We start from the raw sequence: 20,229 nt of genomic DNA on the forward strand, positions 1-20,229 counted from the left end.
CCTGGCAGAACGGGGTGCGTGCTGTGCATTCTCCCTGTGGCTGTCGGCAGGAAAGAAGACGAAGTACCCGCGGCGGGGGCTTTCCACGTGTCGCTTCAGCTGGAGGCCCGGCCACTTACGTCCTTAGTTAGGACACAGGGTGACAAAAATAAGTATCCACCGGTCCTGTCCCTCTGTGAAAAATGTTGGAGGAGATTTTTTCACCCTCAGTCAGTTGAGAAATGAGCTCCTCCATCGCTGTGCGGAGCAGCGAGCTTTGCAGCGGCTCCTCCTGGAACGGCTGCTCGTGAATAAACACCGCATCTTTGTGGTTCACGTCTATCTCTTCTGATTCCACACCCTGTGCAGAAGCCCCTGCTCCTGGCCAGCAAGGCCGGGGGCTGTGTGGGGCAGGCAGGAGTGGGGATGGCCTGAGGACTCCCGGCTTCTGGGTTGGTAGAGACGCGAGACCATATTTGTCATCTCTTCTCTGCATTCCCGAGGTCTCCGGGCCCAGGACGGGGCACTTACGGCTGAGGAGCCCGCTCAGAGCTGGCTGCCCCAGGACGAAGCCCAGCGTGTGCCCTTTGGTCTGTCAGTTGGGGTGTTGGTAACTTGACAGCCCAGTGCTTCTGGTTTTGACAAGTGATTTCTTTTTCCAGAACTTTTCTGTGTAACGAGCCCTCTTCCTGTTAGTTGCCGGGATCAGAGAACCTTATTTCTAAAACCAGATGGCCAGTCGCCCAGATGATGTCTAGTGTTAAGAGGAAAGCTTTTGGGCGGGGGGGAGGGCACAAATTCGGGAGCGGGGCAGGTCCCTGGGACCACCTCTGAGGCCACGGTAAACCCAGGGTCCGGCTGGGAGAGCCTGTCTGGTCCAGAGCAGAAGGAAACACTGCACTGGGCAGAGTGCGCGTGTCTGCACGTGAGGGCTAAGCGCCGAGGCGGCCCTTCCTGCGAGCTCGGCGTTGTGAAATGAACGCATCTCGGGCAGGTCCCAGAGCCTGCACTCATCCCCCCACCTCCCCGCAGCCTTCCTCACCTACCACATGAAGAACTCCACCTTCAGCGCCTGGACCGGGCTCAACGACGTCAACTCTGAGCACACCTTCCTCTGGACGGACGGACGGGGCGTCCAGTACACCAACTGGGGCAAGGGCTTCCCCGGCGGGCGGAGGAGCAGCCTTTCTTACGAAGACGTAAGTGCCGGGCTCACCCCGTGCCCAGTGCTCTGTTGAAAGTCCACCAGAGGGTCCCGATCTGGCTGATGCCCGGGATTCCAGCAGTTTCGGGCTGAGCCAGCCATGAGGGGGGCATTTGGCTCAGAACTCGCCGGCTTGGCGGTGGAGGGGGCAGGGGTGCTGCCTGCGGGTAGGAAAACGCAGCTCCGTTCTGCCAGGGCGTCCTCTTCAGTCTAGAGCTGTTGCCGTCTTGGCACCGGCTGCCCCTGAACCGCTGAAGGAGCTGGTGTATTTGGGGTGCAGGGCTAGCAGCGACCCCACTTCTAAAGAGGTTGTTGTCACTGAGCCGACATTTGTGGGGCACTTACTGGGCGCCAGGCTCTGTGCTAAGAGCTTTTGTACATTGACAGTCAGATGGTCACTGCTTTTATTCGTACACCCTTGAACAGTCAACCTGTCAATGTCAAACATTGCACCAGGCAGCGTGAGAAAATGAAGAGACCAAGATTTCCTTCTTACCTCCAAGGAGCTTCTGCTCGTGCTAGAGCACTATCCTCCGGGAAATACGGGAGGAAAGAACGGGAGTGAAGGTGACGGTGCCCGCTCAGGGCCCGGTGACGGCTCAGAGGAAAGGGGCCTGCAGTGGCTGGGTGTTTCCAAAGGAGCCCTTCCTTCCCGAAGGCACCGTCTTGGCACGTGGAGGTGGAGGGAGGGAATGTGAAAGGAATCAGCTGGGGTCTTTCCCTCCAGAAGCTGAAAACGTGACGACCTGGGGACGTGCCCAGAGGCCGAGGAAGGGGGAGGCCACGGTGAGCGGCGCGGGGTGTCTGGCAGGGGTCACAGGCTTTGGCTGCAGCAGGATTTTCCTGCAGAAAGGAAGTAGGAGTGAGCTTTGAAGGTGGAAAGCCAGGGGTTAGAGACATTCGGATGCCCTTTGAAAAGGTTTGAGCTTTGTCAGACAAGCAGCGAGAAAAGGTCTGAGCAGAAAAATAATCCGCTCCAAGTGGCACTTTGAGGATGATTCATTTGGTAGCTGTGTGCAGGACAGATATATTTTAGTGATGGGCAAGTGGGTTTCTGTGGGGCAATTCTTTGAGTTCTCATTAAGTAAGTGGGAGCTGAAAACTAAAGAAGGAAAAGTAGAACTGAATGAGCTCGGGTTTGCTCAGAAAGATTTAATGGGTGAGAGGTGAGTTTTACATGAAATGTTTAAAAGATTCATTATTGCACAAACTTTTTAGTTTTAGAACAGATGGAGAAGTAGAAACCAAATAAACAAAACCTGTGTAATCTCACCATCCAGAAAAACAAATGCTAATGTTTTGTTCAATTTACTTCAAGACTTTTTCTTGGTGCATGTAAACCAAAAAAGTCTGTAGTTCACAGAAATGGAATCGAAGCCCACACAGTGCTGGGGCTCGGTCTCCGGACCTGGAAGCAGGAGAGGACTGAAGTCAGACTGGTGGAGGGGAAGTGGGGGCTGTGTGCGCGTGTCAGTGGTGGGACCGGTTTGCTGGGTATAGGATTTCTTGAGTAGGCAGAGACTCGGGGGCAGGAAAATGGAAGTAGGGGTGATTCAGCATGGAGACAGGTCACGGAGAAGGTTGGAAATGCTGGCTGTGGGTTCCTGGTGGGTGGGACGCGTGTCGCGAGCAGGGGCAGGGAGGCCGCGGGGGGGAGCTCGCTGAGGGGCCTCCCCAGCGCCACTCACTTTGTCTCCTGCTGTGTCTGTGTTTTGCTTTTGGTGTCCTGTGATTGAATTAACATTCTTTTTTAATCGTCTTCTCTTTTGGCATATTTATTTTAAACATTTTAGATAACTTTTTTTATTAAATATCTTATTATTTATTAATTTATTTTAAAAGGAAGCCATTACGATTCCCCATAAACGGAAGGTAACTGAAGGTAAACACAACTCCTGCCCATTCTGCTTTCCTTTGGGTGTTGGACCATCCTGCAGAAGCTTGAGATGGCAAGTGCTTCACGACAAAGGAAAATAGAAGTTTTCCCGACCCTGGCATATCCCCTGTGAGATTATAAATAAGATATAAATCTTTGCAGCGGTACATGCAATTAGCTGGGAACCACTACTAATACTTTAAAAATTGCTGGTGAAACAAGAGCATGCTTGTGCTGATTTCCTTTGGACAACCAGATAGCTGTTCCTGGGTTTGGAGAGGGAGAATTGGTGCAGAAGGGAGGCTGTGTTGTCCTCATCCATTTGGTTCCTAGGTTTTGTCAGTGATTAATGAAATTTCTGAAAGCAGGGGCCGCAAGCATATCCCCCCGCTTTGTCCAAACCTGTCTGGGTTTCGCATGTGACGCGGGACTTCAGGGTGAGGGGCCGCAGGGAAAGTGGGCGCGGCGTCGTGGAAAGTGGCGGTGGGTTGAGCACACCGCAGATGAATTGGGAAGATCTTACAATTTGGATTTAGGGATAATGTTTGTTTTTTTTTTAGCTGATTTGTGAATTGATTTAATTAATTACTGATTCTTGTTTTCTTCTCCTTGCTCATAAATATGCAGGCTGACTGTGTCGTCATTCTTGGAGGCAAATTACGGGATGCAGGGAAGTGGATGGATGACACGTGCGAGAGTAAGCGAGGCTACGTGTGCCAGACACAGTCCGGTAGGTTCCGCCTCGAGCTCGCCAGCCCTCGGGGTGCACTTAAAAAAGCTCGATGCACTCACTCCCACAGCAACAGGCTTGCCTGATTCTCGCTTTAATCCATGTGTGCTTACAACAGGGAGAGGGTGATGTTTTCTCTAACTTTTTCAAGAGTGCACTCCCTCATCCATTACCAGAACGTTTTGTGCAGATTAAACTTGAATTGGAAACTTTTTCTGATTTTTTAGAAAATTGTAAGGATTGCCTTCCTGTACCTCTTTATGGATGTCGGAGTAAGAATATCTTGGTTGAAATCCCATAATTTAAGAACCGTGGGCACAAAGCATCAAGTATATCCTATGTCTTAAAAATTATAACAGCTGATTGGAGTTTCATTTTTCATCATAGAAAGCCTGAATATGGTTACATGAAAATAAAATAGTGCATATGGATATTTACTAAGAAATAAGATTTTGGTTGCACACATTTTAGATTCTAGTGAAATGAGAGTGAAGATGTCTAGCTACCCAAGCAGAGGTCCAGAAATTGGAAGACAGATCAGAGCTGAGGGTGAGGGTTGAGGAGGGGCTGCCATCTGCAGGGGCGAGTTGAGTGAGAAGACTCTAGTTCTCCCACATCTATCAGATTTTTCTACTCTTTCTGGGGAATCAGGGAACAAATGTCAACTCATGGCAATGACCGAAAATCACCGGAGATATTTTCAGATACTTGAAAAGTATTTCAGAAATTTTAATCCTCTGCTAATCCAAAAGTTGGTCTGAGCCATGGGACTTTTTCCTGATTCTGCTGCCCTGTGCCCCCGAGCCTGGGGCCGCCGGGAAAGCCAGATCACCCCATCCCTGCCTCCATGCCCCGGGCAGAGGCGATGCTGATTCACAAGCTTATTTAAAACCTCCTTTTTTTTCCTTATAAACATAAGTTACAGAATACTTTGCCACCAATAAAAAAATTTTGAAAAGTTTTAGTGACTTGAAAGGCTCTCAGTGTTGAAGTAAAAAACGGTGGAATACACAATTTTATAGACTATCAATTATGCAAAAAACACGATCAAGTCTCTCCTTTAAAAAATAAGAATTAAAAAAGACTATGGAAGTGCATCAAAATAGGCATAGTGGTTGTTTTTGGGTAGTGGGATTAGGATTACTTTAGTTCCTTATTTTTCTATAGTTTTCAAAACCTTTATTACATATATATATAATACATATTTTTAGAACCAGAAAACAACACTATTTTAAAAATAATACATGTTCTTTGATGAAGTTTTAGAAAATACAGAAAAACATAAAGGAGAGGAAAAAAAATCACCCTCAGTGTAACCACTTGGAAGTAGCCTATCAATATTTTAGTTTTTTCCTTCAACTTTTTTCTATGAATGGTTTTATGACAAGTGAGTTGGACAGGTGAGCTGTTTCCTAGCTGTGCATAGCTTTCCATGAAAATAATGTTTTTGCTTTATCTTGGCTGCATTTGCCGTTTTCGTGGTCCCTGTTTCCCAGCAGGGCCGGGACAGGCCCAGGTGCCCCGAGAGCACCCAGGGCCCTGGGGGTCGCGTCGTCTCCTTGAAGGTTTTCCGCTGAGAGGAGGGGGCTGTGCAGGGCAGGTACCCTCCCCTGTGCCGAAATGAAGCTGTTGCCTCACCGGGAAAAAGCCAGAGTTTGTCCTTTGTGCAGTGACAGAACGAGGCAGAGGGCGGACGGGAGCTTAGGGCGAAAGTGAAACAGGTGGGGGAACCCGGTAGCCAGGGGCCAGCGACCCTTCTAGACAGGGCCGGATCGTGAGCGTTTCGGGCTCTGCGGACCCTGCAGACTCAGTCGGAACCACGCAGCTCTGCTGGGGAAGCGAGAAAGCAGCCCCTGGACACAGATGGACCCGGCTGTCCCAACAAAGCTTTACATGTGGACGAGGAGACTGCGTTTTCATAAAAGTTTTGCACATCATGATATATTATCCTTGTTTGATTTTTTCCAACCATTTGAAAACCACTGTTCTTCGCTGGTGGGTTCCACGGACAGGCAGCAGCGGATCTGGCCGTCGGGCCGTCACTCAGTAACCCCTGCCCCGGGCATCGGCTGGGTGCCGACAAGCTCGGACTCGGGGCCTCGGCGGGGGTGGGCCTAAGGCTGGGATTAGGATCCCACGTAGAAGGTGGGGAGGGTCCTGGGCACAGGGGCGCCAGCTCCAGGTCAGTTTGGTTGGGATGGGGGTCTGAGTGAGAGGAAGAGGTTAAGAGTACCCGGGACTTGTGCAGGTCCCACTCCAGAGCCTAAAGCAACCCCCGCAGGTGGGGTCACCTGGACGCAAAAAGGATGAAACTCCCAGGCAGAGTGGAGCAAACAGTGGGGGTGGGGGCGACTGCTCATGACCTTGAATCCTCCCGAGAAGAGAGGTGAAGGTTGGTGACGCTGGGTTGACAGATTCTCTTTAATTTATGAAAAAAATCCATGATTTGCTACTGTGGCGATGTCTTTCTACTGCATCATCATTGTATTCATAAGACTTCTTGTTTTTTGGTTTGGAAACTTGACCAAAGGTCTGCCGTACTGTTCTAAATACAGTTTGGAAATGATTGATTTTAATCAGGCATACTAATGGAAGAGAGAAGCTTTGTTTTATGGTGCAAAAAATTCATGAAAATGTCCTTAACACATGTGCTGATGGTGCTCGATTAATGTTCATTGATAAGTCTAACAAAACAACCTTTCATTCCAGACCCTTCCTTGCCTAGCTCTGCAACAGCAATTCCACCAGATGGTTTTATTAAGTTTGGTGAAAGCAGCTATGCACTCATGAAATTGAAGTTGCCGTGGCATGAAGCAAAGAGTTATTGCCAATACAACGCCTCCCAGATCGCCAGCATCCTGGATCCCTACAGCGATGCATTCGTGTGGCTGAAAATGCAGGTGCTGAGCGAGCCCCTGTGGATCGCCCTCAACAGCAACGAGGTGAGAGTCGGACGTGCGGCTCGGCCCGGCTGGTGAAGGACGGGTGGCCAGGGTCCCTTTCTGCAGGACACCTGCGATGGCAGAGACCCTGGTGGCACTGTGAGGGCACCACGACGAGCAACACGCACCCGTGCTCTCACGAAGGGGCAAGCTGGGGCGGTGGGTGGGGAATCAGGAGGCTCCTCTAGCTAGTACTAGCTCTCGCACTGTTGCGGGTGTTCAGGTTATACGCCGGATCTAAGCAGTGTCATGGATTCCCTGACTTCTTTCCAGCACTGTGGCTCGACTCTGTGATGCATGTGAAGGCAGAGGGCAGGCAGGAGCCTGGTTGCTGGGCAATGGGGATACTTTTACGTTTGGTGACAGGTCTGTCGTTCTGGGGGACAGGTCCTGAAGTGGTGGCACTTCCATCATGTGTGAGAAGAATTCATCACTGTCAGTGCCCTGAGCTCCAGAAGAGAGAAGAGAAGGCTGGCAGAGAATAGGGTGGGGCGAGGGACAAGGCAGGGTGCTGGGTGGTGGTGTAAACACCAAAATATTCCTGAAATGAGTCTTCTCGGGTGCCCCATGACCCTCCCTTCACCCTTACGTCCTCCACCCCTCCTTCCATCTCGCCATCCATTCATCCTTCCTCCCCTCTCTTCCTCCTTCCCTCTATCCATCTGTCTTAGTTTGCTAATGCTGCAGAATGCAAAACACCAGAGATGGATAGGCTTTTATAAAACGGGGGTTTATTTCACTACACAGTTACAGTCTTAAGGCCACAAAGTGTCCAAGGTAACACATCAGCAATCGGGTACCCTCACCGGAGGATGGCCAATGGCCTCCGGAAAACCTCTGTTAGCTAGGAAGGCAGCCGGCATCTGCTCCAAAGCTCCGGCCTCAAAATGGCTTTCTCCCAGGACGTTCCTCTCCAGCAAGCTTGCTCCTCTTCAAAACATCACTCCCAGCTGCACTCGTTTCCTCTCTTTGAGTCAGCTCATTTATATGGCTCCACCGATCAAGGCCCACCCCGAGTGGGCGGGGCCACGCCTCCATGGGAACATCTCATCAGAATCATCTCCCACAGCTGGGTGGGGCACACTCCAAGCAAATCTAACCAGCACCCAAGGGTCTGCCCCACCCAAGACCACAAAGATAATAGCATTTGGGGGACACAATACATTCAAACTGGCACACCATCCATCCATTCATCCTCCACCCCACCCTCCCTCCTTCCCTCCATCCCTCCCTCCCTCCATCCATCCTCCCTCCCTCTCTCCTTCCATCCCCCATCCATTCATCTTCCCTCCCTCCCTCTCTTCCTCCTTCCCTCTATCCATCCATCCATTCATCCTCCCTTCCCTCCCTCCTTCCATCCCTCCATCCATCCACCACCCCTCCCTCCCTCTCTTCCTCTGTCCATCCCTCCATCTCCATACTTCCCTCCATCCATCCTTCATCCTTCCCTCCCTCTCATCCTCCTTCCATCCGTCTACCCCTCCTTATCTCTCTCCATCCATCCTCCATCCCTCTCTCCCTCCCTCCACCCATCCCTGCATCCGTCTAGCCAGCAAACTTTCCAGTAGAAGGCACAGATATGTCACCACGTAATTAAGATGTGGTACCACAAGGGTCAGAGAGATGTGAGTGCAAAACCGTGGGAGGATGGGAAGGGGCCCAGCTGCGTGAGGAGAGGACAGAGGACAAGAAGAGTCTCAGAGAAGCACGGCCTAGGATGGTGGAGCGTAAAGAAGCAGTGTCCAGGAGAGAGAAGAGGATAGAAGGGGATGAACCTGGGAAGTAGAGGGGTCCGATTTTACAATTTTCAATGCCATGATGCAGAGACCAACATTTACACTTTTGCAATGAAAAATAATTCCGAAGTTGGGAAGTGAGGATTTTAGAAGTAAGAAGTTCCATAATGGTTTCTGTGATTAAACTTAGGCAAGATATTTTCATGTTCTTTAAACCGTGTCTTAAGTAATTCATTCATTCAGTAAATAATTCATTCATTTACTCATTTCATTCAGTAATTCTTTCATTCACTTTATTTTCACATAGTCACAATTCCTTTATGAGTTTAAAATATGCTTTTATTTGTTTTTAGAAAGATTAAAGAGTTTCCTTTACATCAATATTTATAATGCAAACAGTTCTCTTATCTTCCTTTTGTCTATGGAGTTAGTGGTTATTTAAGTATCATTTGATTATAAGTGGTAGAATACCTTGAGATTCTAACTCAGGATAACATGTGCCTTTAATTTTGCCATTGGATCTTTGGTAATTGCCTTGGTAAACTAAAAGATGCAGTTAAAAAGGAAAAGATAGTTTGTATTTTTAAAAAGATGTGAGGATCTCTGATTAATCTGTTAAAAGGGAAAGTGGAATAAAACTATCAGTTTTTTTTTTTTGAGAAAGCGACATAATGATCCACGTAGTTGAAAGACCCCCAGCTGGAAGCCAGTTGGCCGGGCTCTCCCCTGCCCCCTGCCCCCCGTGACCTCAGCCAGGTCGCCGACACGGGGGCTGTTTCAGCGCCTGCACAATGAGCAGATAAGTCTCGATTAGGGTTTCTCGCAGGGTCCACAGACCCAAGGAAAATTACTGAAATTTTATTTTCCTTTCAATAATAATATAAAAAATATTTTGTTCATTATGAAGAAGATAAAACCTCCCTGTGCTTTGAAAACCTGCAAATGAGAGAGTTAATCACACGAGAAATCAATTTTTTAGGTCAGTGTTTTTCAAACAGGCTCCCAAAGACATATTTCTGGGGATCTCCCTTTGAGAAAAGGCCACATTTACTGAATTTGAGAAATTTAGAATGAGTTTTTATGTTCTTTTCATTTCCAAAAGTTCAAGGGCCTAGGTCAAATCACAGACTTAAATATGTACTTTCTGTCTCTACCTGGTTGTCTTGGTGTTTTCTGCGTGACCTGTGGCTCCGTGTTAACGGCTGTTCGTCTCTGCAGACGGGGGGCGAGTACGCGTGGGCCGACGGCTGGCGGGTGAGGCACACGAACTGGGCGGCCGACGAGCCCAAGCTGAAGTCGGCCTGCGTCTACCTGGACTTCGACGGCTACTGGAAAACGGCTCCTTGCAGTCAAAGCTTCTATTTTCTCTGCAAAAGATCAGACGGTAATTGGATACGCAAGACAATCGGGATTTCAAAATTTCTGAAGAAGCTACAACAAGCACTGTTGATATTGTTAAACAGTGATGTGCCTCGGGTAGCTAAGATTGTGTACAACATATCCCTTCACCTAACAAATAAACCAATATGCACAGGTCAAAAGAATGCACATAGAAAATTCACTTCTTTGCTAGAATTTATTTTCTCTTTATGAATTTCTGAATGTTTATAAATGAGATTGTCCCGGAGTCTATAATGCCAGATTCCCCAGGAGTTTATGCTTACTTTTGATTGTGGGCAGTGCATTTATATCAAAATAATTTTATCAGAATGTACATCGATTCATCAGAATCAGTGATATGATGGACACAGACCTAGAATTCTGACTATAGCATTTAGTTATATCATAGACGTCATTCATATCTAAGAAGGGCAAATGGGAGTCTCAACCCCAGAAAAGAAAAATGTGGCTTGAAGGGGAAATCTCTTTACAAATTATTTTTGGTTGACTTTTTTTTTTTAAACTTATTAACATGTTTGTAGGTAGCTGTAGATCTACATTCTTCATTACGAGTGTGGTTGATTCCCACCTGCATAGTGCATCCTACTGAAATATATTTAAAAGGAAAAAACTATATAAAGAAAAAGAAAATCCCATAATAAAAACGGTGGATCCAAATGATGACCATTAGAAGATTTTCTTTTTGATAATGTTAGGTGATAAAATCTCCCTTAGCTGCCAAAATATTATTCTCTGTACTGCTGAAACTTCATTTTTGCTTTATTTGAAATGTCTTTTTATTAACAGAAGTCCCTGCCACAGAGCCTCCACAGCTGCCCGGCCGATGCCCCGAGTCGGGGCACATGGCGTGGATCCCTTTCCACGGCCACTGCTACTACATCGAGTCCTCGTACACCAGGAACTGGGGCCAGGCCTCCCTGGACTGCCTCCGGATGAGTAAGTCCGTGTTTGCTGCGAGAAAGTTCCATCGTCTCTTCTAGAGTCCTCAGAAACGAACAAAACCACACTTTGAAGACGCAAGGAATGTAAAATTGCCTTGTTTACTGTTCCGGTTTGTTAATGCTGCCTTTTTGCAAAATACCAGAAATGGACTGGCTTTTATAAAAGGGGGTTTATTTGGTTACACAGGTACAGTCTTAAGGCCATAAAGTGTCCAAGGTAAGGCATCAACAATCGGGTACCTTCAATGAAGGATGGCCAATGGCGTCCGGAAAACCTCTGCTGGCTGGGAAGGCACGTGGCTGGCATCTTCTGATCCCGGGTTGTGTTCTAGCTCCTTTCTCAGTACCTGTGGGTTCTTCAAAATGTTGCTGTTGGGGCGTTTGTCCTCTCTGAGCTTCTCCAAAGCAAAAGTCTGCTTTCAATGGCCATCTTCAAAATGTCTCTCTCAGTTGCTCTCCAAATGTCACTCTCAGCTGCACTGAGTTCCTTCTGTCAGCTCATTTATATGGCTCCAGTGATCTAATTCAGACCCACCCTGAATGGGTGGGGCAACACCTCTATGGAAATTATCCAATCAGAGTCATCACCCACAGTTGGGTGGGTCATATCTCCATGTAAACATCCAATCAAAAGGTCACACCCTAATCAACAAGATTAATCAATCTGCCCCCATGCGATTGCATCAACAACAGAATGGTCAACATCTGCCCTCCAACCCCAATGTAGTTTCTGACTTTGTGGTGTTCTGGAGCTGGTTGCTGGCCTTTTCGGTAAGATAGCCTCAGCGGTTTAGAGAACTCGGGTGGAAAACAGTCATTTACTGAGCAAGTCTTTCTTCCGTTCTGCCCCAACGTTCTAAATTGGCAGGCTTCTCATTCTCAGCCATCTGGAGCATTGTGCTCATTTCTTTATCACACATAAATTCAGGTTTTACGAGTGCCCCAGGGACCATTTTGTTTTACCATTAGTAGAAAAGTATTTAGGTCTGGTTATCATATTTGTGAAGAAAAACAAAAGTCAACTCATATAGGCACAAGATAAGTGAGTGATTTTCCCCTTGAAATACAAAAGGTCAAATAAAGCTCATTTTTAGGGAGCAGAGCAAAACTCAATTATTTTACTGAATTATTTTTATTACATTTTGATTATGTCCTAACTCAGGACTCTTTATCCAACAGTGGTGTACAAGAGTTATATCCTCATTTCCTTCAGATTCATTCAAAAGTCAACCTTGAGTTTTGACTTTAAATTCTGAGCCATGTGAAGTCTGCTTTGTCAATTGTCTTCATGTATTTTAGGGCTCTTTTGTTAGGTGCATATATGTTTATAGCTTATCTTTTTAATGAATTAAGAATTTTATCATTATAAAATGTTCTTATTTGTCTCTAGTAACAATTTTTATCTAAAAGTCTACTTTGTCTAATATTAGTATAGCCACTCCAGCTCATTTTTAGTAGTTGTTTGCACAGTATTTTTTCCATTTTTTTACTTACAGCCTATTTGCATCTTTGAATATAAAGTGTGTCTTTGTAGATGGCATATATTTGGATCACGCTTTTTATGACTCCATCCTACAAGTCTCTGTCTTTTCACTGGAGAGTTCAATCGATTTAAATTTAATGTGATTACTGATAGAGTAGGGTTTATGATGCCATTTGCCATTTGTTTTCTTTATGTCTAAGGTCTTTTGTTTCTCTGTTCCTCCATGACTGCCTTCTTTTGTGTTAAATAGATATTTTCTAGTACAGCATTTAAATTCCTGCCTCAGTTTCCCAGCTGCTACAACACAAACCATACAATGGATTGGCTTGACAACAGGAATGTATTGGCTCATGGTTTTGAGGCTGGGAAAAGTCCAAAATCCAGGTGATGCTTTCTCTTTGGAGACTGGCTTTCCGGGGCTGGCTGCTGGTGATCCTTGGGTATTGGCTGTTTCATCAACTGGCAACGCACATGGGGACGTCCTCTCCTTTCTCTTCTGAGTTCTGTTGACTTCCAGCTTTTATTCCTCCCTGGTTTCTCCCATGGCTTTCTCTTTTATAAGGCCTCTAACAATAGGATTAGACCCATCTGGATTCAGTTCACCACAGCTTAACTAAAAATAACATCTTCAAAAGGTCCTGTTTACAATGGGTTCATACCTCAGGAATGGATTAAGATTAAGAACATGCTTTTCTGGGGCACATAATTCTACCTACGCAGTTCCCTTGTCATTTCTTTCACTATGTATTTTATAGTCATTTTCTAGGTGGCTGCCCTGGAGATTACAATTAACATCTTAGTTTATAACAATTGAGTTTTTATTAATGCCAATTCAATTTGAATAGTATACAGAAACTTTGCTCCCATCTGTCTCCAGCCCCTACCTTCTCCTTTGTGCTGTTATTGTGTAAATTACACCTTTATACATTGTAAGACCCATCAATACCTGCTTATAGTTATTGCTTTTTGCAGTTGACATTAAATCAGATAAGATAAAAAAGAGTTCTAACCAAAAAATACATTTATACTCTTTTATATGTGCTATGTAGTGGCCTCTACTGGTGCTTTTTATTTCTCCATGTGGATTTGAATTATTGTCTAGTGTGCTTTCATTTCAGCCTGAAGGCTTTTTTTCACCCTTTATTGTTCCTTGTGGAGTCGGTCTGCTGGTGACAAATGCTCTCATTTTTTTGCTTATCTGGGAATGTCTTACTTTCCCTTCATTTTGGAAGGAGAGTTTTGCTGGATAGAAGATCCTTGGTTCACTATCGTCCACCTTCAGTGCTGCGAGTCCTCTCTCAGCTGCTGGCCTCAGTGTTCTGGCCAGAGGTCAGCGTTAGCCTCATCAAGGGCCCTTGTATTGACAACCGATCGCTTCTCTCTTGCTGATTTCAAGATTATCCCTTGTCTTAGTTTTTGACATTTTGATTATGATGTTTCTAGGTGTGGTCTCTTTGAGTTTATCCTACTTGGAATTGTTTGAGCTTCTTGGATGTCTAGGTTAAGGTTTCCATCAAATTTGAGAAATGTTAGACCATTATTTCTTCTGCTATTTTCTCTGCCCTTTTCTCTCTCTTCTCCCTGTGGGTTCCCATTTCATGTATTTTGATCTGCTTGATGGGGGCTCACAGGTCTTTTAGGCGCTGTCCATTTTTCTTTATTAATTTTATTTTCATGTTCTTCAGACTGGATAATATCAATTTATCATTCTTCAGGTTCTTCAAGTTTGCTGATTCTTTCTTCTGCCTGGTCAAATCTGCTGTTGAGCCTCTCCTGTGAATTTTTCATTTCAGTTATTATACTTTTCAATTCCAGAATTTCTATCTTTTTCCTTTTTTATAATTTCTGTCTCTTTGTTGATGTTCTCTGTTTGGTGAGACATTGTCTCATACTCTCCTTTGGTTCTTTAGACATGCTTCCTTTCACACTTTGAACAATTTAAAAGAGCTGATTTAATGTCTTTGTCTAGTAAGTCCAATATCTGGGTTTCCTCAGGGACAGTTTCTATTGACTGTTTTTTTCCTTTGAATGGGCCATACTTTCTTGTTTCTTTGCATGCCTTTTAATTTTCTGTTGAAAACTGAAAATTTTAAATAATGTAATTTGGCAAGTGTGTAAATGAGATTTTTGCCATCCCCAGGGTTTGCTGTTGTTGCTGTTTGTTATTGGTGCTGTGTATTTTTTTAATGACTTTCCAGAACTAATTACTGTAAAATTTATATTCTCGTGTATGGCCATTGAAGTCTCTGCTTGTTTAGCTTGGTGGTCAGTTAATGATGGGAGAGAGGTTACCTTAAGTGCATGGAACAGTAGATCTCCCTTCTTTGCTGAGGGGGTCTGTATGTGCTAGTGCACGCCTCCAACACACATCCAGGCCATTTACAATCCTGCCTTAGCCTTCACTCCCTGCTAGCACAGAGCTGAGAGCTTGGGGCTTCTTGAGCCTTTCCAGAGCATGTATGAAGCCCCACGCTTACACGTGAACTTCGAGATTTGATGCCTTTTGAAGCCCCCTATGGACATCTCATCCCCTAGCTTTTCCTTTCATATTTTTTGGTCAGCTTGTTGTTTGCCCAACTGCTATAACTGCTTCAGGCAGCTGGGATGTCAAGCAATTGCCACTGATAGTTCCTGGCAAAGGCTCTCAGGGAAAAGGCTGTTTGCACTGAGTGGGCACTGAAGTCAGGTCAGATTATGACAAGTCTTGTAGTGGGGTTTTCCAGGGAACTTCCTTACAGGTCAAATCATGCAAATCCTTTGTGAACAGGGCTTTGAAAGAGATCCAACCCCTTTCTGACCCCACCAGTGGCTTCTGGGCTGCTGATTCTCACTGTGGCTACAGGGTGTTGATTTCCAAGGCTGCCACAGAGCCAGGGAGAGGACGATGGGATTGGGCAAGTGGAAGCACCACATAAATTCACTGTCATTACCAAGATCCAATCACCGTTGTTGACTAAATAATTCCTGGATTGTTGCAAGCCTTTTGTTAATTTTCAGAGCCCTCAGAAAGTTGATTTCAACAAATTTGGCAGCGCTCTCCTTGCATTTTAGAGGCTCTCCAGAGGCCCTCACTCTGCCATTCCTAAAGTTGTCACCTGGAGTCTGCTTTGGACTTCTTCAGTTAAAAACTGTTTCCCTTCATGTTGCTGAGTATTTTTCTTTAGTTTTCTATGAATGTGAGGAAACTTTGTTTTAAATTTTAGGTGACTGGGTTTTCCTGTAAAGAAAATGAATGACTCTCCTTCATCAAATCATGTTATAGATATTATGTTATATATATTCAAGAAACATACTGAATAATGAAGTGGGTAAGAGTGCAGTGCAGACACTCATCGAGGGGCAGCCCCGTGACCCAGCGGTGGGAGGCTGGGCATACGGTCATACTCCAGGCCTCGGGGCTCGGAACGCCTCCGTCACGCCCTGGCTCTGCCCCCCTAGCCCTAGGGCCTTGGCAAGGCGCTTGCCCTCCGTGCTTTAGTTTCCTTGTCTTTTCAAGGGGCAGCAATAGTCTCTGTTTCCCGAGCTTGCTGCAAAAATGCAGTGAGGTCATGCTTACAAGGCCCAAACGTGGAGCCTGGCACAGAGTGGGTAAATGTGTGAGTTGTTGTTATTGAGTAGCTGTGGATTTTTACGCTGAAATCCAGGGCTGACACTGAGTCAGTCTCCACGTTGTCTGGCCGTCCTGCCATAACCACCTAAGCGAGCTGCCTTCCAGCTCCCTCCGTCTTCTGACCTTGAACTCTCCTACACTCAGCGGCTGCGTGAACGCTCGTACAGTGCACTGTGTGGTTCCGGGCCTGGAGACGCCACGTGCCCTTGGCCGTCTCACCACTGCGCCCTCCTCAGTGAGGCTCACCCTGGGCTGCCCTCCCTGGTTGACCAGATGGACGCCGCACACCGCCCAAACCAAGCGACGTTGTTCCTGAAAAGCGCTGCATTTCCTGCCTCTTTTCCTTCCTTCCTGTTACCTCCTCTTCCTGCAGTTAATTTCTATCCTTGCTTCTGGAAATCCTGGGCTCCTTAATCTTAAATCGGCTTCCTCCACGCCCCCTTTGGGTTGCTTCACCCCCGGCGGCCCCCCATCCCGGCACCCTGACCCGTCGCGCCTCCGCCCCTCCGGTACCTTCCCCTGCACTCAACCTGCTCCACCCGGACCAGACGCAGGTGCCTCGGGGCGTCCTCCAGGCCCGCTGGGCTTCGCCCGTCCTGCACCGTCCGCTCAGTGCCGTCCACACGTGGTGCCTCTCAAACCACAGATCAGAAAGGAAGCGGCTCCTGAGGAGACACACGCGCACACTGAAACCTTCCCCTTGAGTGGAGCTGTGGCACTGCTTTTTGTTGCTCTTAATAGCAGCACTGCTATCAAATATTTTCACTTAACCCTGAACATTCCACTCAGAGGCACATCCATCACATTTGTCCTTTTGTGCTTCTCAGGTGCCTCCTTGGCTTCCATCGAAAGTGCGGCTGAAGCTGGTTTTCTGTCGTATCGGGTTGAGCCACTTAAAAGTAAAACTGACTTTTGGATAGGATTGTACAGAAATGTTGAAGGTAATTTTTGCAGAACCGTTACTAAATCACAGCTGTTTCTGAATGTTATATGTAAAACAGGGGTTCATTTCCAGAAAGTCTTGCCCTAAGTAATTATCAACTTGTGGAAATTTTTAAAATGCAAACTCGTATTTTAATTTAAGAAATCAAACTGAAATTTAAATGACACATGCTATCTTCAAAGTTTCTAATTAAAAGAAAATCCTCAGTAGCTAAGTTAATTTAAGAAGCTTTAAAAAGCATTTTCTATTTTATGCCAGAAAAAATTACCTAGGAAAGGATAAGTATAAACAGAAAAAATTTTCAACTAAAGCTATGTAAGAAACATATTCTTAGTTTCCTTCCCTGTAATAATTAGTCATCATAGTCTTGACATCTAAAATCCTGCTTGTGAACTACTGTTGACTCTACTATAAAGTAATATGCTTGAGTTCATTTTAAGATGGATTATTTTTTCTTTTGATTTTTATTGGCTTTATTCCATAATAGGAATTTGGCTCTGGATAAACAACAGTCCACTCTCCTTTGTCAACTGGAACACGGGAGAACCGTCTGGTGAACGAAATGATTGTGTGTTTTTATCTGCTTCTTCTGGCTTTTGGAGTGGGATCCACTGCTCTTCCTACAAAGGCTATATTTGTAAAAGGCCAAAAAGTAAGTCACAGTCTCATGTGTGGACGTAAGTTTGCAGGCCGCCACTTCTTCCCAATCGTAAGATGCCCCCAGTGCGGGATTGCAGCGGAAGTACCGGTCTATTGGGCCTGTGGCGAGGTTTCCCCTTTAGCAAGTGAAAAATCCATTCTGTGACGGCAGTCGGTTGCTCTCTGCACCCAGGGTGAGACAGCAGCAGGCTATCTGCTCAGCTGACATGACGGCTGGTTTATCAGCACAGTTATAACGGGGTTTCCAAACACGATGATGATCAGCAAAGCTGCAAGCAGAGGGAGGGCAAGTCTACAGAACTCTCCTGCTGGGAGGGGATGGGGCAAGGCAGCCCCTCAGCCCAGGCCAGAAGGACCCAGGTCTGGAGAGGAGCCTGGATTTATTGCAGAGTAAATCATGGAGGCCCAGTGAGGCTCCCCCTGAGGAGGAGAGGGACTGGGGGACATACGGGGGTCAGTGCCACCACGTGCCACTTTCTGGACTTCCATGGCATTTTGATGCTGCCCTTCCACACACAGTATTCCTTCCCGAGAGACAAGGTGGTTAATTTGATAATAGATTTTTTTAAAGAAGGTATTAGATAAAATGATTCCCCTAGTAGATTTTATCATTTTAGAGTTGTGCAGATCCTCAGTCTTAGTGACTCTGAGATGCCTCGGGTGCACTGCTGGAGATCACGAGGCCTCAGTGTGCCTGTCCCCAAACCCCAGGCCTGGCATCCGTTACCCATGGGCAGATTTTAAGGAGGAGGATCTGCAGTTTGCAACCCGGAGGTTCTCATTTTTTGAACTTCCAAAGTATGCAAACCCACCCTACAGTTGTAAGATACAAGTGTACCATATATACATACATATACCATATACCATATACATGCCATATTTATATCACTGTAGCCAAATATCAAGAATTCTACCTGTGAGTCAAATCGTAGTCACTTGCTCCCTGCAGTTATCACAGTTTTGAGAAAGGTTTAATCACTTTTCTTTTTTTTAACAAACAGTTGTTGATGCTGAACCTACCCATACACTAACGACAACAAAAGGTAAGACCGTTATTCAAAGCTCAGCATTCGTACCATGTCGGTACCGTCTGTTTGTTTTACAAACCGTGATGACCCTCCTGGCTTCGGCTGCTCTCGCCTTAGTGACCGTGTCGTCCACCTGCTCTGAGTCAGGCTCTAGAGAAACACCTGGGAGCCAGGTTGGCCTGAATTCAGCGACTTGCTTATATTTCACCCCTTCCGTTGGCTGCTAAAGGATCTCAAAATGAGATTTATGGCCCACCCGCTATCCCCTTATTGACCTCATAGTGCTATTTGTTTACTAATTATGCACATGGGTTCAATTTTGCCCTGCTCTTATTTTCTCTTTTCCCTAATTTTTGGTGTTGACTCTTTGTCTTATGATGCGAACGTGTGTGAGCAGCCTTAAGTTATTTGAAACAAGGTGTATATGTGTTAAAGCCTTGATTAGCTAGCCCAGTGCTGCATGGATGGATGAAGCACCTTGCAGCCGGCCAGTGCTCTTTGCCTTTGAGTAATCCTCCGTGCGGCTGGCCCCTTGCATTGCATCCTGTGTATCTGTCTGACGACCGTCTCTGGAAAGGACCTTGATGCGTTGTCGTTTTCCAGCGAGGGAAGGCTGCGTCGTTCTGCACCTCCCTCTCCCCAGCGTTTCCCAATGATTCCCTCTCTTCCCAGCGGACCCGCAGAGGATGGAGCCGTTGCCGCCGTCTCCCCGGGTGGCCGGGGTGGCCGTCGTGGTGATCCTGCTGGTCCTCGCGGGCGCTGGCCTGGCCGCTTACCTCTTCTACAGGAGGAGGCACGGGCGCCCACCGCGGGAGGACACCTTCGAGAACACGCTGTACTTCAACAGCCGGTCGGGCCCGGGCATGAGCGACACCAAGGACCTGGTGGGCAACATCGAGCAGAACGAGCACGCGGTCATCTAGGGCCCGGCGCAGCAGGGGCATCGGGAGCTCACAAAATCCCAACTAAAATGTTAAGGTCTTTGATCCAATGTGATTGTTTCCTTTTAACTTAGTCCTGGGTTGCACTGGTCTGTCTTTTTTTCTTTGCCTACTTGAAGAAATAATTGCTCATTTTCTAGCCCGGCAAGATATTTTCACAAAAGAGGGACAATATAGACTAAAACTTTCAAAGCATCGGCGGTGAGGGCATGCACCGGCTTCTGCGCATCATCTCTCAGCATCCATTCCACAGAAATTAGAAGTGCTCTGGGACACAGACGAAGCCTCCAGAAGCACTCAAGGGAACTTCCAGAGATCAGTTACCTGCAGAATTGTAATTCAGTAACTAGAAAACTATTTTACAAATCAAGTACAAATAACCTCAAGTGGTGTGAGAGATCGTTACTTTTCTCTTTTAAGGGTCCTGATGTCCACTCCAATTTGAGTTGCACTCGCTGTGAGCAGCGGATTAGGCAGCTGGAACCCTTCCCCTTAGGGTTGCACAGCCGGCACATCCCACATGCTCGTTGTCCTGGTGTATGTATTTCAGAAATGCAAAGATGTGAAAACAAAGTGTAAATTTGCATAACTGGATATATTTAGATAATGTGAAATAAACATCAAAGACAAGGTCTATTTTTAATAGGTTTACATTTCAGGTGATCGTTGTAAATGTAAATTTGCTTTCAAATGAGATTTATTTATCTGTTTACTTTATATATGACATTGCCCATAAAATAAATGTTATTATTAGC

At 46.2% G+C, this 20,229-nt stretch overlaps 1 protein-coding gene across 3 annotated transcripts in view; it reads left to right on the forward strand.

Annotated features, from left to right (window-relative positions):
* MRC1 (mannose receptor C-type 1) overlaps nucleotides 1–20,229 on the forward strand; it is a 79,936-nt gene extending 59,707 nt beyond the window's left edge. For all 3 annotated transcript variants that reach the window (XM_037837661.1, XM_037837662.1, XM_037837663.1), the window contains 9 exons: nucleotides 1,012–1,178; nucleotides 3,687–3,789; nucleotides 6,499–6,731; nucleotides 9,686–9,851; nucleotides 10,655–10,804; nucleotides 16,730–16,843; nucleotides 17,333–17,497; nucleotides 18,507–18,548; nucleotides 19,206–20,229. In XM_037837661.1, coding sequence (XP_037693589.1) covers nucleotides 1,012–1,178; nucleotides 3,687–3,789; nucleotides 6,499–6,731; nucleotides 9,686–9,851; nucleotides 10,655–10,804; nucleotides 16,730–16,843; nucleotides 17,333–17,497; nucleotides 18,507–18,548; nucleotides 19,206–19,456 — 1,391 coding nt within the window. In that variant the 3' untranslated portion in view covers nucleotides 19,457–20,229. The remainder of the gene's footprint in view (nucleotides 1–1,011; nucleotides 1,179–3,686; nucleotides 3,790–6,498; nucleotides 6,732–9,685; nucleotides 9,852–10,654; nucleotides 10,805–16,729; nucleotides 16,844–17,332; nucleotides 17,498–18,506; nucleotides 18,549–19,205) is intronic.

Source organism: Choloepus didactylus, chromosome 5 (genome assembly GCF_015220235.1).
Source record: "Choloepus didactylus isolate mChoDid1 chromosome 5, mChoDid1.pri, whole genome shotgun sequence".
NCBI classification, from domain to species: Eukaryota; Metazoa; Chordata; class Mammalia; order Pilosa; family Megalonychidae; genus Choloepus; species Choloepus didactylus.